This window comes from Furipterus horrens, unplaced genomic scaffold (assembly GCF_987537825.1).
Source record: "Furipterus horrens unplaced genomic scaffold, mFurHor1.1.pri manual_scaffold_1, whole genome shotgun sequence".
NCBI classification, from domain to species: Eukaryota; Metazoa; Chordata; class Mammalia; order Chiroptera; family Furipteridae; genus Furipterus; species Furipterus horrens.
Window position 1 is genome coordinate 204,349,844 of NW_028327171.1, and position 20,091 is coordinate 204,369,934.

Sequence of the window (20,091 nt, forward strand, 5' to 3'; positions counted from 1 at the left end):
TTGCAAGGCTGCAGCCTCCGCTCTATCGCTCGCTGACGCGTGCGAGCACTTGAGCGCAGGCCATCGAGAGATTCCTCTTGCTCTCTAATCTCCCCTCCGCACCCCCCGCCCCTGAACGCGGGCTTGGAGAGGCGGGGTGGTTGGGGAGCAAGAATGGAGGCCTATGGCTTCTTCCTTTTCTCAAGGAAAGGCTGAGAAAGGGGCGCGAGGCGCGGAGGCGGGGCCTGGTAAGAGGTGACCCCCTCCAGAGTCTGCCTGTCCGACCCTCCGGTTTGACAGACACTCCTCCCCGGAGCACCCAGCGCCCCAGGCGGACTTCCTCTCCTGGCCCCCGCTCCAGCATCGCCCTCCGCACAGCCCTCCCCGCCCCCCCACCCCAACTCCCTCATTCTTGGGAAGTTTTCTCTCTTTACAGTCAACAAACCTGTCAAACGTCTCCCTTCCAGCCCGTCCCCCATTCCTCAGCTCCTCTTCTTTACCCCCTTCGCCCTGCTCCACCCTACTCCCCCGCCCTCCTTGCCCCAGACTCGGAGCGGCGGCGGGGGGCTCCCATTCCGCGAGAGGCTAGGTGAGGGGGCGAGGCAGGCGGGACGCGCAGCCACGAGCGCTCTCGGGCCCCGCCCCGGACCCTCGCTCCCGCCCTCCACGGCGCTCCGCGCCTGCCGCCCCGGGGCTCAAGGCTACCTCCCGAGAGTCCCGCCGCCTGACTGTCGCAACTGCCACCCCAACAGCCTCCCTGCCCCCCGCCCGGGCCCCGCTCCCCTCCCACCTCCGCCCCCGGCTCTGATTTCTTCTCCCGAGCGAGCTCGGCAGGAGACACAGGCGCTGGCTGCCCCGTCCGCTCTCCGCCTCCGCCGCGCCCTCCTCGCCCGGGATGGGCCCTCTCGCCGCCACCGGAGCCTTCTCCTCCCGTCCGCCGCCGCCGCCCGAGCAGCGCTCGCCCTGAAGCCCGGGCCCCCGCGCGCACCGGCTGGCCCTGCAGCCTCGCCCCCTGCCCGCACCCGCGCGCCTCGGAGCAGTTACGATGCTGCCGCCTGTGCCCTCCCGCCTCGGGCTGCTGCTGCTGCTGCTTCTGTGTCCCGCGCACGTCGGCGGACTGTGGTGGTGAGTGCTGCATCAGGCTGTCCCGGCGTGGCCCCAGACGCCCAGGGCGGGGACCTCCTGACGGATGGCTGCGGAGCGCAGTCCCGCTGCGTCCCGGCTCTACCTGCTAGCTGGGGCGGTGCGGGGGAGGTGCGTACCGCTCTCCTGCCGGCCTCCCCCCGGGGCGCTAGTGAACTGCCACTTCGGCGGCTCTCAGCTACCCCTCCCCTGCACATCCTATTGTATTTCCTCCTCCTGCGTCCTATACCCCACCTCCCTCTGAGGTTAGGCGCTCAATCCAGGTCACCAAGGAATTGGTGGGTGGATAGGAAAGAGCCACCGGAGAGACAGAGGGAAGATCTGCAGTCAGTGATACCAAGAAAAGAGCGTGCGAGGAGGGCTCTGGATTTAGGGGAGGTGGACTGGGTTTGGGGAAAAGAGAGGAACAAAGTAGGAAGCCGTAGGCAGGTAGGGTCAAACGGCTGCCTCTTCCCCGCCCCGCTTTGCTCACCAATGCACCCACTTCTCTTTGGGCTCCTTCAGTGTGGGAGGTAGTGACCAGGAAAGGGATGGAAAGGGGAAACTGAGTCAGGACCTTGGCTTTCTCTGTTTCTTCCTCCTTGAACAAAGAGGAAGAGGAGGAAAGGGACCCAGGCGACTGGACTTTGCAGATATGGGGTCAAGGATAAAGTAAATGTGCAGCTCAGCAGGTACTGGGAGCCCAGGAGGGTCCGGTGGAAGGGAGGGAAGCTTGGCCAGCCAAGGGATGAGGACATCTTTCCGGAACTGGCCCTAGCTGGACAGACACCTAGGCATCGAAGGTTGCAGGAACTTTGAGACTTGCAGGCTGGGGCAGGGACTGGGGAGGTGCGTGCCCAGTCGGGACTGCGGGATAATCAGGATCCCGCGGACTTTTTTTTCCTTCCCAGTCCCGAGACCAGCGAAGACAGTCCCGGAATAGCTTTGGTGTTTAGAGAGGAGGGACTTGGACAATATCACCGATGCATCAGCCAATCCTAAGAAGACAGGGTCTTGCTCATTTGCAAGTCGCCATGTCATTGGCTAGGTTTTCTACACTCCACTCCTTTTCCCCCCTCCCCACCTTGGGATTTGGAAGGAGGGGTGGAGCAGGCAGATGGGTCTCTTCTAGGGCAGCGATTTTTCAGCCTTTTTCTTCTCATGGCACACATAAACTAATTACCAAAATTCTGTGGCACACCAAGAAATATATTTTTTGCCAATCTGATAAAAATAGGCATAATTTTGATTATTTCACACAGGGCGGCTATTGGGTTGGCTGCTCTTGCTGTTTTGACAGTCTAGGGCAAGAGAAGTCAGTGCTCCCGACTAAAAAGTGAGGTCTTGCATGTTTTAACATTTTTTGCGGCACACGGGTTGAAAATTGCTGTTCTAGGGAGATAGAGAGGAGGGTGTCCACACAGGGAGCCGCTAGCAGAAATCCCTCTTCCGTGATTCGGGAGAGCATCCTCAGAGGCATCAGTGAGGGGGCAAATCGAGGATGACCCAGGTCCGGGCTAGGCAACAAGCATTGTTTGATCTGGTTTAGCATAAGGCAGTAGCAGTTTTGAAATAGACCTGAGAGCTAATCTCCTCCATTTGTTAAGTTTGTAATCTTGGGCAAGTCATTGTTTTTGCTGCTCGTTCCCCCAGCCCTACCCCCAATATCTCAACTGTAAAATAGGGAAGTGACTTCCCTATCTAGCAGGCTTGGTAGTAGCATTAGGTGGATGATTTACAAAACTATCTGACATTGATAGATACTACTTAAATTAAGTTCCCTCCTTCACATCCCTGGTTCTCCTGTCCAGAGATCTCATGGGTGTAAAGGGGGGTTCATTTAAGTTTAAAATCCAGGGGTCCCAAGCAAACCTTTGCAAAGGGATCTCTCTCTTGCTTCCCAAACATCTTTCCTAATTTTGCCCTTTCACAAGGTATAGGAACAGGGGTTTCTCCCTGATAGTTGTTGCCTTCCCTCCCCTCCCTCTCCATTTGTCCAAGTTGTTCTCATGCTTCCAGTTAAAATGCTACTTCCTCCATGAAGCTGTGCCTCTGTCTTCCCTCCCTCGCCTTCTCTGTGCTCCCAGTGCACCCCAGGTATCGGGCAGCTATGCCAGTTACTGCATTTCAACAACCATGTTTCCTTGTGTCTCTCTTCCACGGTCCTGGAAGGCAGAGCCTTGTCCTTTAGGGCCCTGGAGGCTAAAGGTGCTGGGGACCGTTGCATGAGGGGTTGCTAAATTGGTTGATTCACGTTTCTGGGATTTGTAGCTGAGGGAGGGAGACCTAGTCTCTTGGAGACTGACCCTGGAGCTGGGAAGCAAGGAGCGGGGGAGGAGGTGAGGAGGGCAGGTGTGGGAGAACACAGAAGCCTTCACAACCACAGCTGCAGGGCGAGCAGGGTGAAGAGTGAGGGGCTGGGGTGATAAGGTGTCCAGAGACTGCCTCACTCAGATGCTTCTCAGAGAGAACCTGCCTCTCCTGATCGCCTCAGCCCCCTCACTCTCCTCTGTCTGTTTCTGATACTTCATTCCTCTGGTTTCAGCCCAGATTCCCTTTCTCAGGATCTTTGACCCTGCTTGCTTATACTCCTGTTCCCACCACACCCCATCATTTCCCTCCAAAATCAGGACTGGGCTGGTGGGCCAGCCTAGCACCCCTGGGTGGCCTGAGACTTCTACCACTCTTTATCCCACCCTCACCCCTACCCCCCAGCTTCACTTTGGCCAGGAGCTTTTGCAGGTCAGGAACTAATGTCTAAGATCTGCTTGCTGGCTCTCTTCCCCCTGCTTTTCAGAGAATGCTGGCTAGGTCAGGGCTCCAGTGGTTGACCAGCAAGCCGCTGGACCTGCAGCAGCCCACTGCAGTCCACTGTGACACCTGGCAGCAGCCAGACTGGAGCAGAGAGGACCCCAGGAAGTCTGAATGACAGGACTGTCCTGGTTAGAAAAGGAGGGCCCTGGAGGGGAGTGACCCAGGCCCTGGAATAGGCTTAGGGACCTAGGCTCCAGGTTCCAGAGGTTTCGCTCTCACTTCTTTCCCTCTCCCCCTTCTTCCCCTGGTACAAGTTAGGCTTTGTAAACTCTGCCTCCAGCCTCTCTCTCTCTCTCATCATCTATAAGTAACGCTCTCTTTGTGAATCACTGAATCCCAGACTCCAGGACATTGGCCAGACTGTCTTGGGGGCCATCTTGTCTAGCCAATCCTCTGGCCCTGACAGAACCCATCTTGAGAATGAGGCAGAGAGAGAGAGAGGATATAGCTTTCCTAGTCACCAGCTAGCTCCATTCTGCCTGCTCCTTGCCCCCCTCCAGAAAGTTCTTAATGTCTGACCCATCTTTATTAATACTTTCAATTAGTGGATGTAAAAAATACTTCACTTTCACAGAATAGCCAAGTCAGTCTACCATTTTCTTTCTCCCTCTTTACTCTTTTTGTTTTATATTTTCTTTTTCTTTTTTTTTTTTAATTTTGGACTTTTTGTAAATAATTTTTTAAAGATTTTATTTATTTATTTTTAGAGAGAGGGGAAAGGAGGGAGAAAGAGAGAGAGAGAGAAACATCAATGTGTGGTTGTCTCTCACATGTTCCCAACTGGGCACCTGGCCGCAACCCAGGTATGTGCCCTGACTGGGAATAAAACCAGTGACCTTTGGGTTTGCAGGCCAGCACTCAATCCACTGAGCCACACTGGCCAGGGCTGTTTTATATTTTCTAAGAAAGAAATTGACTTTCCCCTTGTTCCACTGGGAAAAACACCATGCAAGCTCAGTCCCGCATCTCATCTTGCTTCTCACACATACACCCCTTCCCTCACAGAAACAGGAATCACGGGCCCAAGAGAGCCTCATCTCTGGCCCCACAGGGAGGCAGGAAAAAGACCAGGCTTCTTCCTGAAACCCACCCCATCTTTATCTGGGGCCCCTCATCCTTTGTGGGCAGTCCTGCTGCTGGTCTCCACCAAGCTCAGGATGGGGTGGGGTGGGGGCAGGGTGGTCATCCTCCCCACCCTCCAGGCCTCCCGCCTGGGCAGCTTCCCCTGGAGGAAGACAATGGGGCTGTCAGCAGAAAAGGGTAGGGGCAAAAGGAGGCTGGCTCAATCTGGGCCAGAGCTTGCCCTGAGCCCACCAGTGTCCTGGCACTGTGACACTTCCTGGGGGGTGTAGCCCCCTCCTGCCCTGTTCTCATCAGAAGCCAGGAGTTGGTGGGGGAAGTTCAGTGAGAGGCTTGATCACCAGGGCCCATGGAAGGGGATTCGAATGTGTACTTTGATGAAGAAATGCAGCTGTGGAGGGGATGAGGCGAGGGCGGGGCAGGCAGCCAGGCTGTGGTCAGGCTGACAGCGAAGGCACCCAGCCAGCCATAGCAGGAGGCACTCGGGGAGCAGGGAAGCCAGTGCCTGGGGACTGGGGAGAGCGCCCTCTAGCCTGAGCCCTCCTTCCTGCAGGGAGTGGGATGGGAGACCTTGGGTGCCCTTGGACTGCCTGAGGAGGAGCTGAGGGTGCCAGCAGGGTTCTTCCAGTGGCCACCTGGCCCCTTTGGCTGGTTCCTCCAGCACGGAGCCCTCCCTTTAATCCAGAAATTGGACCAATGAAGGATTTAGAGATCATCTGGTTTCACCTTCTCACTTACAGTAAGAAGTTCAGCAAAGTCCAGGGATAGGAGGTAGCCTAAGGCCACAGATTGCAGGTTGATGAAGGCTGGGGCCAGGAGTCTACCTCGTGCAGAGGATCTCACCCTGGATGGCAGTCAGGAAAGGGGTACAGGGCCTTCTACAGGCCCTTTCTGCTCCCCCATCCCCTCCCCCACATGGCTATACTCCACATTTATATGGGAGACAAAAGGCACAGATTGTCCTCAGGGACCCAGTAAGAGACAAATGTGTCTACTCCTGGCCTCTTCCAGCCCTGATCAATAGGAAGCGCTCCTGTAGGGTGAAGTCCATCAGGGAAGGGAAAGCCTCTGCCTCTCCCAAGAGGAGTGGAGAGGAGAGACATGTGAGGAGGTAGGACAGGCAGTGTCCAGGACCGCAGGACAGCGCACAGGGAACCAAACTGAGGTGGGGTGTGGGAGGGGTGGAATGGGGTGGGGGGTGGGGAGGCAGGGGTTAATGGAGCTGGGGCATCACTGGCTTTGATGTGGTGGTTGGGGTGGGAGTAGGGACTGGGGGAGGGGGAGCAGTAATTAGGGAGTTAGACAGAGCAGGACAGGACAGGCGGGCGGGCACAGGCCCGGGCCCAGCCGCTTCAGCAGCAGTCAGGCAACATTTTTCTGCCCCTTCTCCACCACCCACCTCCCCCACCCCCGTGCCGCCCCCACCCACAGCCCCAGGGTTCGGGGCTCCCTCTGCTGGCTCCAGTAGGTGAGGGTCAGATAAGGGACCCTGGGGTGGAGGGGGGTGGTGTTGGAAAGTAGCTGTCTGTGAGACCTTTCTGAGGAGGATGGGCATCAGAAGGGTCTGTGCTCCCCTTAGCCTCAATAATCCACCCAGGAATGGTCTCTGGGGAAGGAGGGGCAGGGGTCCTGGAGGGCCCTCTGGGCCATGGATAGGGATGATAGGCGAGGAGACACATGGATCCAGGCTGAGAAGTAAGAACAGAAAGTTGGAGAAAAAAGAGTTCTCAGGAATCCACAAATGCTGCCTACACTGCTACTACCTGCCCTGCACTGTGCAGTCCGAGAGGTGGATAAGGGTGTGAATGGGAAGGCAAAAAGCACCTGTGGAAGCCCACTCTTTGGACAGGCTTCTTTCATATGTCACCTGGGAAGCAGGCAGGTGTTATTATTTGCTTCCATTTCACAGGTGCAGAGACAGGCTCAGAAGGTTAAGTCTCATCATCCATTTAGCAAATACTGAGTGCCAATTTCATATACTAAGCACTTGCTCAACATCATAGAGCAAGCAAACGGCAGAGCCCAGATCCAACCCATGTCTGCTGGATCCCCAAAGCCTTGAGTGTGCTCTGACTACCGGCATTATGCTTCCTCATGAGATCTTTGTCTTTAATGAGTTTCCTATCTAATTGGAGAGATAGACAAGAAACCATGACAAAATAATTATGCCATTGGCAGGATAACAAGTAACCAACCCCCCAGTGAGTGACAGGTAGAATGATGAAAAGGGTGAGGTCAGTGAGGGCTGGGGCCCAGAGGAGGTGCCTTAGGACAAGTGAGATCAAGATGAGCTTGGAGAGAAGCTGGGTAAGGTTTTGATGACTTAGGGGTGGGGAGGGTGCGGCTCTGAGTCCAGGAATTTAGCGGTGTAATCTGGGGTGGCTGCAGACTTAACCAACACTACTAGGAGTAAGGGCTGTATGGGGGATGGTGTGCAAGGCCACCTGATGCCTTCTGATACCTCTGGTGGGCATTTCCATCTGGCCCTTTGGTTTTGCAAGTAGTCGCCTAAGTTTCTTTCTTTCTTTCTTCCTTTCTTTCTTTCTTTGTTTTTAGAGAGAGGGTAAGGGAGGGAGAAAGAGAGGGAGAGAAACATCAGTGTGTGGTTGCCTCTCATGAGCGCCCAACTGGGGACCTGGCAAGCAACCCAGGCATGTGCCCCAGCTGGGAACTGAACCGGCGACCCTTTGGTTCGCAGGACGGCACTCAGTCCACTGAGCCACACCAGCTAGGGCTCACCTAAGTTTCTTGCAATGACCAGTATCAGTGGCCTCCCTTCCCAGACTGTTCATCTGTATAATGGAGGTCAGATCAGTGGAGCTGGACTACATGATCTCCGACATTCTTGTAGGCCCTGTGAATTTGCAAAAGAAAAGGTAGATTAGGCCAGAACCAGGGGCCTCCTGGGCAAGATCTACAAAGGTTGCCAGTAGGAACTAGCCAGCCCCTGTTGTCACCAAACTCCCTGGGAGGAAGATCTTGGCGCAGGCCAAGCCAGTTAGAATGGCTAACCCTAGGCTTGTCCCTTCTTGTCTGCATACTGATTTCTTTTAGGGCTAGCCCCATTGTTTCTATGCCCAGGAATGTCTATTTGATTAGGATCTCAGACCTTACATATTCTATATTACATACTTATTGCTACCACTGTGCTCCAGCCCCAAAACAGGCAGATGTTCCCATATGGGCACAGCTTCTCTGGGCTGATCCCAAGACAATGCTTAGTCAGAGGCACCAATAGCAGAGTTCATTCCCTAAGGAAGCAGAAGGGAAGGAAGGAGGGTAAAGGAAGAGGGAAGATCAGGGAGTTATTTCTTGATGCAGAGTCAAGTGTTCAAGTTAGAGGGGGTATTCAAACATTTCATGCTAACTCCTCATGTTTCTGAAGCCCAGAGAAGGAACTGACTTGCCCAGAATGACTCAGCTGACAGAGACCAGGATACTAAAATGAGGCTCAGTGTTTTGCCCAATGCTCCCCTGCCACTCATTTTCTGGAGTTCCCTTTCCTGTAACTTGAGGATGGAAGCGAGGACAGGAGGGCAGGGACCAAAGTGGTCCCTTGGGATTCTGGCCGCTACTACTGCCCATCCCTTCTCCTGACCAGCTTGTAAACAAGTCTAGTTCCCAGGCAGCCAGGAATCCTCCGGAGTCTTCTATCTCTGGCCCCTGGGAAGCAGATAAGGTCAAGAGATTTTTGCCTTTCTTCTCTGCATACCCACTCCCTCTCCTGCTTTCCTTGGACAGGAGAAAGGGGAGGAGAAGGATGGGGGCTGAGTAACCTTGGGATGATAAGGCCAGTCGACCTTGGGAAAGTAGGGAGTTAGCAGAGGGCAGGGTTGGGGAGGGGAACTGGGGAACTTAGTAGCATGTGGAAGGTTGAGTGTGCAGAGGCCCAGACTCGTAGGTGGAGTCCTGGACATGTGGGTGGCAGGAGAGGACCTGGACAGCCTGGGGAGGTCTGCTTCCCTGCCTCTGAATCCAGTGGGAGAAATAAAATGTTCATGGAAACTAATTAGTAGTCATGTGGGCAAGGGCTGAACTCAAGTGAAGACCTTCTCCTTAGATGGCTCATTTATTCACTCAAAAACATATGTTAAATGGTATGCATTGTAGTATTAGAGTACTTATTCATAATATGCAAGTTTTTCATTAAAATTGAGGGGAAATATGATTAAGCACCTAAAAATCTACCTAGGAGACAAAAGATAATGGTGGTTCTAACTCTTAAGATTCTTATAGTCTTACTACGGACCTTGTAGACCATGCGGGGAGCTACGTCAAATTCTTTTTGTAATGAGGTAAAATTAGTAGATGGGGGCAGGGTAAGTAGATAAAGAGAGAGATAGAGATTATTCTTGAAGGTCACTGGGCCCCTGGGAGCCAGCTTGGCTCCTTACCCTTGGTATACTCCCCACTGCTCCATCCATCACCTCTCTAGGGTTGGGAAAGGGGTGGGGCTGGAATGTCCCAGGCTACCGTTGAAATGCAGTGATGCACAGGCCATAAGCATGGAGGAGGGAAGGTCTGGACCTGTGATTTTCAACTTTTTTCAACTCAAGGCACACGTACACTAATCACTAAAATTCTGTGGCACAGAATATACTACATATTATAAAAATATATAAGTATATTATATAAAAATGTCAGATTTTGCCAATCTGACAAAAAATAGATATAATTTTAATTCATTCACGCCGGACCACTATTGTTGTGTTGGCTGCTGTCATTTTTTAAATTTGACAACCTAAGGGAAAAAAGATCAGTGCCCCTGACTAAATAGTCAGGTGTTGCACATTTTAAAAATTCTTGTGACACACAGGTTGTACATCGCTGGTCTGGACTATAAGTCTCTCCACTGAGGAGAGAACCTTGGCTCCTGGACTGCTTGGATAGGGATGATGGCAATGACCTATAAGGTGTGTGTGAGTGTTGTGTGTGTATGTGAGTGTTGTGTGTTGTGTGTGTGTGTGTGTGTGTGTGTGTAGGAGACCTTAAAGGACTGAGCCTACACATCTTCCTGCAATCACCTCTTCAAGCATCTCACTCCTCAATGTTAAGTTTTATCTTAAGACCTAGATTCTTCTTGCTACTATTTAAGGCCATTACATCTCATTGTTGTGGAGCCAAAACACGCCCGGGAAGCCTGTACCTGTGGAGCAAATGGGGACAGTGGGGGTGGATGTGCACTAAAGCTAAACTGAAAAGAGGCCACCTTGACCTTTGTACCTCACTACCTCCCTTTCCCTCTACATTTTCTATCTTCTGGAACCATTTCTCTCTCCCTGCCCAGGGTCTTTATCTGCCCTCTGCTGAATGGTTTATGAGTGACCTCAAATTGCCCTCAGCTTCGAAGTGCTCAATCCACTCATTCCTACAAGACAGGGATCCCAGTTAAGCATTCAAATAAGAGCAATCTGAGGAAAGCCCTGACACCCAGGTGTGGATACTCAGTCAAATTAACCTGCAGGGGCATGGTATATGAAAACCAAATGGTAGCTCTCTGTCAGAATGAAGGCTGGACGTGGAAGGATTTCTGCAAATGTGTGGAACTTCCCATGAGGTGTTCACCCACCCAGTCAGTGTCCCGGTTCTCCGATCGGTTATGTCACTCCACCACACAGGGCTTGGCTTGCTGCCATCCTGCTCTGGAAAGGCCACAGTTCCTGGAGCAGAAGGGTCACTGTCACTTGCTTCACAGTGCTTCAGAGACTTGGTCTCTGGCTCCTTCCTCCTGCTCTCCAGTTCAGGGGTGACAGGGCCCACCTTAGAGATCAAAGCTCATCCTTTCCATTTTATAGGAGAAACTTGGGTGACAGAGGGAGTGTGACTTTCCTCAGAGGCTTCATTCCCCAGTCATCTTATGGCTTTCTATATCCCTTGGAATTGCCCATGCCTTTCTAGCATCAGGGCTGTTCAGTTGACATATGCAGCTTGTGGTCCACTAAGACCAGGCCTTTTTCTAATTTTTTCTAAAGAGCCTTTTCTTTAATATCTATAAATAATTTATTTTCTTTGACATCCTTCTTGATTGTCCTTCTGTTCATTTCTTCCTCTTCTCCCTTTTGGGCGAGGCCTGTTGAATTTTAGTCTTGGCCTACCTGGTGCCAGCTGCCTTCACCTTGAATCAAAATCGTATAAAGATTTATTAATGAAGATGTGCACCAAAGATAAGACTGAATTCTTTCTCTGTAGTAATTTCAGTCTAGAATCTAGTGAAAAGGGGACACAGACATGGATGGAATGGTAAAAGAACCAGATAGGAGAATCTCAATCTTTGTTGGGGCTGGGGGAGACACATCTGAGCTCCTGGCTGTGGGCTGAGTCGGGCTGGTTTTCCTTTCTGTCACCCCAGCCCTCTGAGTTACATCCCTGACCTGCTGTGTTTTGCTCCCCAGGGCGGTGGGCAGCCCTTTGGTCATGGACCCTACCAGTATCTGCAGGAAGGCACGGAGACTGGCAGGGCGGCAGGCTGAGCTGTGCCAGGAGGAGCCAGAAGTGGTGGCCGAGCTAGCACGGGGCGCCCGCCTTGGGGTTCGAGAGTGCCAGTTCCAGTTCCGTTTCCGCCGCTGGAACTGCTCCAGCCACAGCAAGGCCTTTGGGCGCATCCTGCAGCAGGGTCAGTGTGAGGAGGGGGACCTGGGGGCCCAGAGGAGAGGGTGGAGGTTTGGGGACACTGTCTGAGCCCCACCTCTCCCATGGATCTCTGGGCATTCTGTCCTGGCCCTGTCTCCCACCCAGCCCCACACCTCATTGCCTCACGCCCCAAGTCCCCCAAGACTCAGCTTTGGTTCTGCGGGCTGACTGCCACTCCCTGTCCCCACAGACATCCGGGAGACTGCCTTCGTCTTTGCTGTCACAGCTGCTGGCGCCAGCCACGCAGTCACGCAGGCCTGCTCTATGGGTGAGCTGCTGCAGTGTGGCTGCCAGGCGCCCCGCAGGCGCACCCCACCGCGACCCCCTGGCCTGCCAGGCACCCTTGGGCCCCCTGGCCTTGTGGGCTCCCCAGAGGGCAGCGCAGCCTGGGAGTGGGGAGGCTGCGGTGATGATGTGGACTTCGGGGATGAGAAGTCCAGGCTTTTTATGGATGCGCGGCACAAGCGGGGAAGTGGAGACATCCGAGCGCTGGTGCAGCTTCACAACAATGAGGCCGGCAGGCTGGTGAGTACCAGCAGGGGCGTGTAAGGGTGTGTGCATGAGTGTCAGTGGCTGCGGGACAGTTGTGTGAGAGTAGGTTAGTGCAGGAGCACATCTGTGCCAGTGTGTGAGGCAGTGAGGGTGTGAGAGAGAGTGTGTACGTGTAGGAGTACGCTAATGTGTGTGGGAGCCAGCATGGCAGTGGGGGCCACTTGGGAAGATTGTCTGAGGGCCTGGGTGGGCATGTGGGAGGCGAGGTAGCCAGCCTAGAATATGGAGTCACTTGGGGAGGCCTGGGAGGGCCTGGGGCAGGGTAGGGAGAGGTTGCCCAGGGAAGAGGACTTGGGTGGGACCTCTAGGGACCACAGGCAGAAAGGGCATCCCTCTGAGACAGGACAGGTGTGGCAAAGCTTGGGGTGGGTAGAGATGTGGCTGCCAGGGCAGAGAGAGAGGATGGAGACAAAGGCTGGGGATGAAAGGAAGGACAGAAGCTAGGGCAAAGTTATAGGGTTATGAGGGAGTCCTGAAAAGGGGTAAAAACAGGCCCAAGGGGCAATGAGCTTGGAAAGGATGGAAGGACAAGTAGATCCAGGTGGAGGCAGGAGAGGGGGTCAGGCAGAGGCCAGGAAAGCTGTAGCTGAACATGAGCTCTTGTCAACTGGCTGCCCAGCAACCCCAGACCAGGCCCTGCCTAGAACCCGGGCAGCCTCTCCCTTTCTCTCTGCAATGAGGAGGCTCGAGAAGCTCCTGTTTAGGGACAAAAAAAGCTGTCAGGGTCAGCTGTTTCCAGAGGGAAGGAGAGAGCCTGGACCTTGAGCTTCCAGAGATGCTCCTCCTGGGTCATTTGATCCCATAAATCTCTAGTGGGGCTGTGACTCTTAGACACAAAGAGCAAATAAAGGGCCTGGGTTCCATCTCTCAGTAGCGCGTCCACGGTGGGCCCGATGCCACAGTTCTAGGGCGCTCTAGGCGCATCCCCACACATATCTTGTGTCCTCTGGGGTTTGCACTTGAGGCATCGTGGAGAGGGTAAGAGGGGGCCCAGAGAAGAATGTCCTGACAGGCCCACATATCTGTTGAAGAGGGTTGGGGAGTGGTGGTAGACAGACACCCAGGGAGTAGGCTCCGAGTCTCTACTGAGTCCTGCCTGGGGCCCTGAGAGTTGGCAGCTTCCACTGCCACCTCCTCCAGGGAGAATCTCACCGCTGCTGTCCATTCTACTTTCTCCGCATTCGCTTGCTTTGCATCCTGGGATCTCCGTGCTACATTTTGTCCCATGCTCCCCACTTCTCGTACTCCTCCACCCTTATCATTCCTCACATCCTCTTGGGGCTGTCGCTTCCTTGACTTCCTACTCTCCATGTTGCACTTGCTCTTTTTTTGTTTGTTTGTTTTTTTGTTTTTGTTTGTTTGTTTTGGTTTGGAGGTTGGGGGTTCTGGTTTTCCTCAATTTCGTCCGCTCCACGTTTCTTATTTTCTGTCTGTCGGTCCTCTGGGCCTTTCCGCGCCCCGTGCCCCACATCTGTCTCCATCAGCACCGCTCCTCTGCTCCCTGCAGGCCGTGCGGAGCCATACGCGCACCGAGTGCAAATGCCACGGACTGTCGGGCTCCTGTGCTCTGCGCACCTGCTGGCAAAAGCTGCCCCCGTTCCGCGAGGTGGGCGCGGAGCTGCTCGAGCGCTTCCACGGAGCCTCACGGGTCATGGGTACCAACGATGGCAAGGCTCTGCTGCCCGCTGTCCGCAGTCTTAAGCCGCCTAGTGGAGCTGACCTACTCTACGTCGCTGACTCACCCGACTTCTGCGCCCCCAACCGGCGCACAGGCTCTCCCGGCACGCGGGGCCGCGCCTGCAACAGTAGTGCCCTGGACCTCAGCGGCTGCGACCTGCTGTGCTGCGGTCGCGGGCACCGCCAGGAGAGTGTGCAGCTCGAGGAGAACTGCCTGTGCCGCTTCCACTGGTGCTGCGTAGTGCAGTGCCACCAATGCCTGGTGCGCAAGGAGCTCAGCCTCTGCCTCTGACCCACCGCGCTGCTCTCAAAACGGCGCGCCCACCCGCCTCTCAGTACCTTTGTGACCTCTTGGATCCAGCAGGGGGCGCTGCCCCGGCCCAGCTTACCCTTACCAAAGTGCATCTCCCAGGCCTCTGGAAACAGGCGGTGAGGCTGGAGATACAGGCGCGCCCAGGAAGCCCAGGGCATTGGAGGGACTCCCGCCCCAGGCGCACCTTAGAGAGTTCTGGTGGAGACTATATGCTCTAGGGAGTTCTCTCTCCTTGGTCCCCAGATGGAAACCAAAGAGCCCTTCTCTAGGACTCTGGATGCGGGGCCCCTAGAACTGCTGGCCATGGGTTGGGTGGGTGAGTTTAGTATCAATAAAGATATTTAAACCAATAGGACTGGGCCCACAGTTTGGGAGGGGGGCTGGTCTCCTGAGGGTTTTCATGGGGTCAGGATCTGGAAGGAGTGTCTTAAGGGAGATGGTTTTGCTAGAACTAGCAATTAAGAGATCCTCACCCTGGGTCCCTATCCTCCCCCCATGGGACTGGGCTCTCCTGGCAACCATGGTGAAGAGTGCCAGATCTCCCCTTGGCATTCTTCTTGTTCACTCTTGTCACACATCTAGGGCCTGGATCTACAATCTGGGGAAGAAGCAGTAATCCCTCTTTAAAGAAGCAGACTCTTGAGACGGTCCGGGGAGAGAAGCCTCTGCTGGTGTACTTGGCTCTTCTTCAGCTCCCATCAAAGTTCTAGGAGAGTGTAACACTTTCATCTGCCCTTTTGTTTGTGATCCCTGGGGGACTTGTGGGTAGACTTTTAGGGCCACCCAAGCCCATAGGATTAAAGCACTTTATGAACTGTAGAATGTGATGAAATATGTTATTAGTAACATCAGATTTCACACTGAAACTAACTTCACCCCCGTTAACAATTGAAAGGACTGCTCAAAACAGCATTTCTAATTACACTTAGAGGGAGACAAAAAAAGTTGTCCCAAGGTTTCTCCTGGCACCCAACTACATTTCCTTCCTTCTAGTTCTTTCTTGGGAAGCTGATGGTGAGTGTGGAGGGAAGAGAGGAGGGATTGAGGATCTGGGTTCTCCAGAGCTGAACATCATGTCCCCATCTTCCTCCTAGAAGAAGTGGGGAGGGCATAGCCAAGTGGCTGTGATTCAAAGCTCCCAATTTTCTCATATTCCAAATGCTGTGAATGCTCCCATCAAGGGTATGTAGGGCAAAGCAAGAGCTTTAGGTCTGAAGCTGGTGTTGCTGCTTAGAAGTTTACAGTACAGATCATGTGAGTCTCGTTTCTTTACCTATATAATGAAAATATCATCCTATTTCAGTTACCCATTGCTGCATAACAAACAACCCCAATGTAACTACTTCCCACGATCCTTTTGGTTAGGAATTTGTCAAAACTTAGCTTGGTGGTTCTGCTCCTTATGGCAGAACTATTGGCTGTGGTCATTCAGTTAACTATGCCACTGGCGGCTGGGCTGGGCTGAACAATCCAAGAGGCTTCACTCATGGATGTCTAGTGTCTCAGAGCTTCTCCAGCAGCCTCCTTCCTTCCATGTACCTAACTTGGGCTTCCTCACAGCATGGTGGCCTCAGTATAGTTGGACATCTTACATAAGGTTGGCTTTTGAAATAGACCGCCAAACTGGGAAGCAGAAACTGCCAGTCTCTTCTTTGGTCCCAGCCTTAGAAGTTACACAGCTTTGCGTTCTCTCTCTATGGGTTGACACAAGTCACAGAACCAGCCAAAATTCAAGGGAAGCGGTACTAGACTCCACCTCTCAATGGGAGAGTGGCAAAGGATTTTCAGCCATCGTAATTCATCCCATGTCTTCATCGACTTGTGGGAAGGATATTTCCAAACTGTGAAAAGCACTCAGCACAGCATTTGACACAATAAGTTATGTAAAATTTATGCTTAATAAATGGTAGTTACTGTGAGAATGGGGATAGAAAGCTGATGTCTTCTTTTGCAGGTATTAGGCAGACCCTGATTGCAAATAGATACCCAACTCAAACTAGTTTGACCCAAAGAAAATTAATTAATGGGTTTTATACGTGGGAAGTCCAGGGGTAAGACTGAATTCAGGCACAGCTGAACCCAGGGGCCCAAAGGATGTCATGTCTCTTGTCCCACCCCCACATCTATTGTTTCTGCTTATCTCTACCTCTCCTTTCTTTTTTCAAATTGACTTTTAGAAAGAGAATGAAAGAAAGAAATATCAATTTGTTATTCCCCGTACTTATGTATTCATTGGTTGATTCTTATATGTGCCCTGACAGGGGATCGAACCCACAACCTTGGCGTATATACTCTGACAAACTTAGCTACCTGGCCAGTGGCATGCACAGGGTCTCTGCCTCTCTTTTCATGCCATCCTCATTCTCTCTTGCTGCAGACAGACTTTCTCTAAATGGCAGTTCTGTGCCTATATTCTTAGAGCTGGTGATCTGAAAAAGAATAGCCTTCCAGCAGAGGTCCTAGGAAGAAACTGATTGAGTCAGTTTGGGTCACTTGCCTATTTCTGAGCCAATAACAGTGCCCAGGGAAATGTACTACTGTGACTGTGACTGGAAGCCCCCTTAAGAGCACAGGGAATAGGGACACAGGGAAGACAGCAGAGTATGAAACACAAGGAAGGGGAACTCATCCTGGATGTGACAGACCCGAACCATGGCTTTCAGAGCATCTCTTTTCCCCCAACAATGCCCCTCTATCCACATCTATGACCTAGCCTGGTTCAGCCCTCAAGGATCAGATGGGGGCCCCGGAGTGCGGCATGCATGGAGTGGGGGTGGGTATAGGTTGCTGTGGGAAAGAAGGGGCATCTGGGTTTTCTTTCCTGCTTCTCTTGGCTCCCTCAGGTTAAATGCCTGGATGTTAGGAAAGTGTCCTGGAGAATTTGGACTCAGAATTTCTCGACCAAAGCGGTCGTGGATAATTAACTAAGGCAAAAAAAGTGAAACTGGCATTGTGGGCCACATGGAGGCGAAATGAAGCTTCCTATAGACAAGGATTATATTAACAGTTCTGCCTTTCCCCAGAGCTCTGCAATGGGTACAACCCTTCAAAAATAATCTCCTGTAATTCTCTTAGAGACCACCAGAGGGTGCACAGAGCCCGGTTTCCCTATGAAAAGCGACCAACATGTCTTTTGGGGAACTCAGAGAGGTAGGCAAGAGAGGGTTGGATGAAAGGAAGCACGAGACTCACAGACAGCTTGGGTCAAGCTGCTAGGGTTCCAGACTCTCTGGGATGCCTTCTTCCCCATCTTTACTTCTAGTTTCTAGGGGTGGAAAGTATATGGAGTGGGTGATGCCAGAGAGGGAAACTGAGGCAGTGGCATGCACTGATGCCAACCCAAGCAGATTAAAAGGAATTCAGAGGAAGTAGCACGATACAGTGAAAAAAAAAAAAGGCCTGGTTTGCTAGCTTGACCTTGATCAAGACAGTTAATCTCTCTGAGCCCTAGTTTTCCCATCATGAAATGGAGGTGCCTGGTAGCTTGTTAGTACATTGTAAGAGTACACTGCTTAGATTGCACTCTTTAACTGCTAGTCACATGTCAGTGGTCCATCTTCTGTGACCAAGCCCAGCAGGAGTCTGGAAACTATCTGCGAAGGGTGAGAATAATGACCCAAGAGGCACCATTTTGACCATTAGCCTGGTTGTTTAAGCTCAGAGATGGCTCTGCTCTTGCACTGCTGCCTGGGAATAGGGACTGGAAACACAGTTCAGAAATGCCACATCACACCACCACCACCCCCACCCCGCTTGCCTACCCAGTTGCTCAGCCCCAGGCCCAGTCTGAGCCATCAAGGTTTCTTGCTGGCTGAGTGATGGAGGACACGTGGAACCAAGGAGGGGGGTGGAAGAGCACAGAGATGCTCCAGATGTGTGTGTGACTATACCAGGAAGAGCCAGAATGCAGGCAGATGGGTGGGGAGGCCCTCTGGAAGGCTCAGGATCAGCCAGAAACTAAGGGCCCAAAAACCATTTCCCCTTTCCTTCAATGACCAAACAAATCAGGTGTTTGGGAGAGTGGGGCAGCAAGCTATGCTCCCTTACCTTGCTGAGGGCAGTGGTCCCTGAGACCCAGACAACAGGACAAAGAGCCCTCTTATTGGTCTGGAATGTCTTCCCTCTCTTCTTCACCAAGATGAACTTTGGCAAAGCATCAGGACTGAAGGTCCCACCTGTTCTCACCCTGACGCCTCTCCAGCTCTCTCTTCCCTGAAACCTCCTCCAGAGCCACCACAGCTGGATCCATTCTCCGAGCTGCCTTTCAGCCCTGGTGCTCCCCCACCCCCAGTGGCTCCTGTAATTGTGGTCTCAGGCTGCGGCTGCGGGGGCTGGGCCTGGGCTGAGGGCCAGAGCCCAGGGCAGGGCCAGGGTGGGGCCTAGGGGCTACCCATGGCATGGGTCACATGGGGCTGGGCCAGACACTCTGGGCTTCATCTGCACATAGGCCAAGGCCCTGGGCCTACAATGCCCTCTCTTCCCTAAACTGTGGAGAGGTGCCCCAGGCCTGGGTGCTTCTAAACCCTCATAACATAAGTCCAGAACCTCGCCCTAGTGCAAGCAAGGCTTGGGCATCATTGTTTGCCTGCTGAGGTTTTCAAAAAGAGGGTCTTCTCTCTCTCCTGTACACATCTACAGTTCATGAACAGTAGGGGGAGGGGGAGCAAAGAGACCCTCCCTCATTAGAGGGAGGCCAAAGGGAAAAAAATCAGTCACTCAAGCAGATCAGCAGTGTGTTCCCAAATGTGATCCTCACAAAAATCACTTGGGATGCTGATTAGAAATGCCGACCCCCAGGCCTTGCCCAGAAAGGATGAATCAGCTGCTCGGGGATAGAATCAGTATTTCCCACAATGGCCCTCCCCAGGGGATATACATATATGATGCACGGATGGTGGGAACTGCTAGTGTGAGCACTAGCCAGGGAGTAAGGAGGGTTAGGAACTCATGCGGTGCATCACATTCCTAACTGAGTGTGTTCCTAATCCTTTCTGGGCCTCCGTTGCCCAGCAGCCAATGGGAGCATGACTCCCCAACCTGGTTTGCCCCCACGGGTGTCCTCTCCCACCCTGGGCTCAGGCCTCCTTCCTGTGTTGAGTTTGGTTCTGCCCTGTCTCTGCCCATGCCCTTCTCAAACTCCCAGTGCCCGTAGTGTGGTGGGAGAGAGTGGGGAAGGCAGGGGGTGGATAGGGTCAAACAAGGCTCTGGCTGACGCAGACTGCTTCCTGCCCCCGGCTGTTTTCCTGCTGTCCAGCCAGACTGTCCCCCCCACAGCCCCCCCCACAACCCCCCTACACACCCCCAGCAGCCTCAAGCCCTTAATTCCTGACAGCTGCAGTGCCTGCCGGCAGAAATGGGGGAATGAAAGGGGGAGTACACTGTCAGCCTGCTGTTGCTCAGACTGCCTCCACCACCTGACAGTCTGGGGACAGAGAAGGCCCCACCCCTCTCCTCCAATTCCCTGGGAATGGCCAGTTCCAGGAAAGGGCCCCTTTTGTCTCTGAGCCCAGAGGTTCAGAGTAGTTTGTCCTTACCCAATAGGGGCTCTCTTCAGAGAGGTTGGGAGGGAGGTGTTTGTCTAGAGTGGGAGGCTTGTACCCATTTTATAGAGGAGGATGTCAAGGCCACAATGAGAGTAGGATTCACTATCAGGGCCCAGATTAGAACCAGAACCAGAAGCTGAAGCCTCTGTCCCCAACCCTCTGGCTCTTGGCCTTTCCTGGGTCCAGTAAACTCAGTCCAGTGTTCAGGTATGGAGGGAAGACAGGAAGGGATCCCAGTGGAGTGGGCCTGAGCCAGGAGGCTGGTGTGCGAAAGCTCCCAGAGGACCAAGTACAGGTAGGTGGCAGAGCCAGAGCAAGACCTGGACCATCAGAAAGCAGGGCCCTGGCAAGCAGTACTCAGTGTTGGGGCAGTTGCTGCTA

General features: G+C 53.3%; 1 protein-coding gene across 1 annotated transcript; it reads left to right on the forward strand.

The window, feature by feature from the left end:
* Window positions 1–717: 717 nt before the first annotated feature.
* On the forward strand, window positions 718–15,127 carry WNT6 (Wnt family member 6). Its single transcript, XM_090284085.1, has 4 exons — window positions 718–1,104; window positions 11,388–11,608; window positions 11,816–12,150; window positions 13,685–15,127. Exons 1-4 carry the CDS (start codon window positions 1,025–1,027, stop codon window positions 14,144–14,146), a joined length of 1,098 nt encoding a protein of 365 aa, XP_090140211.1. The 5' UTR covers window positions 718–1,024; the 3' UTR covers window positions 14,147–15,127.
* Window positions 15,128–20,091: the final 4,964 nt, after the last annotated feature.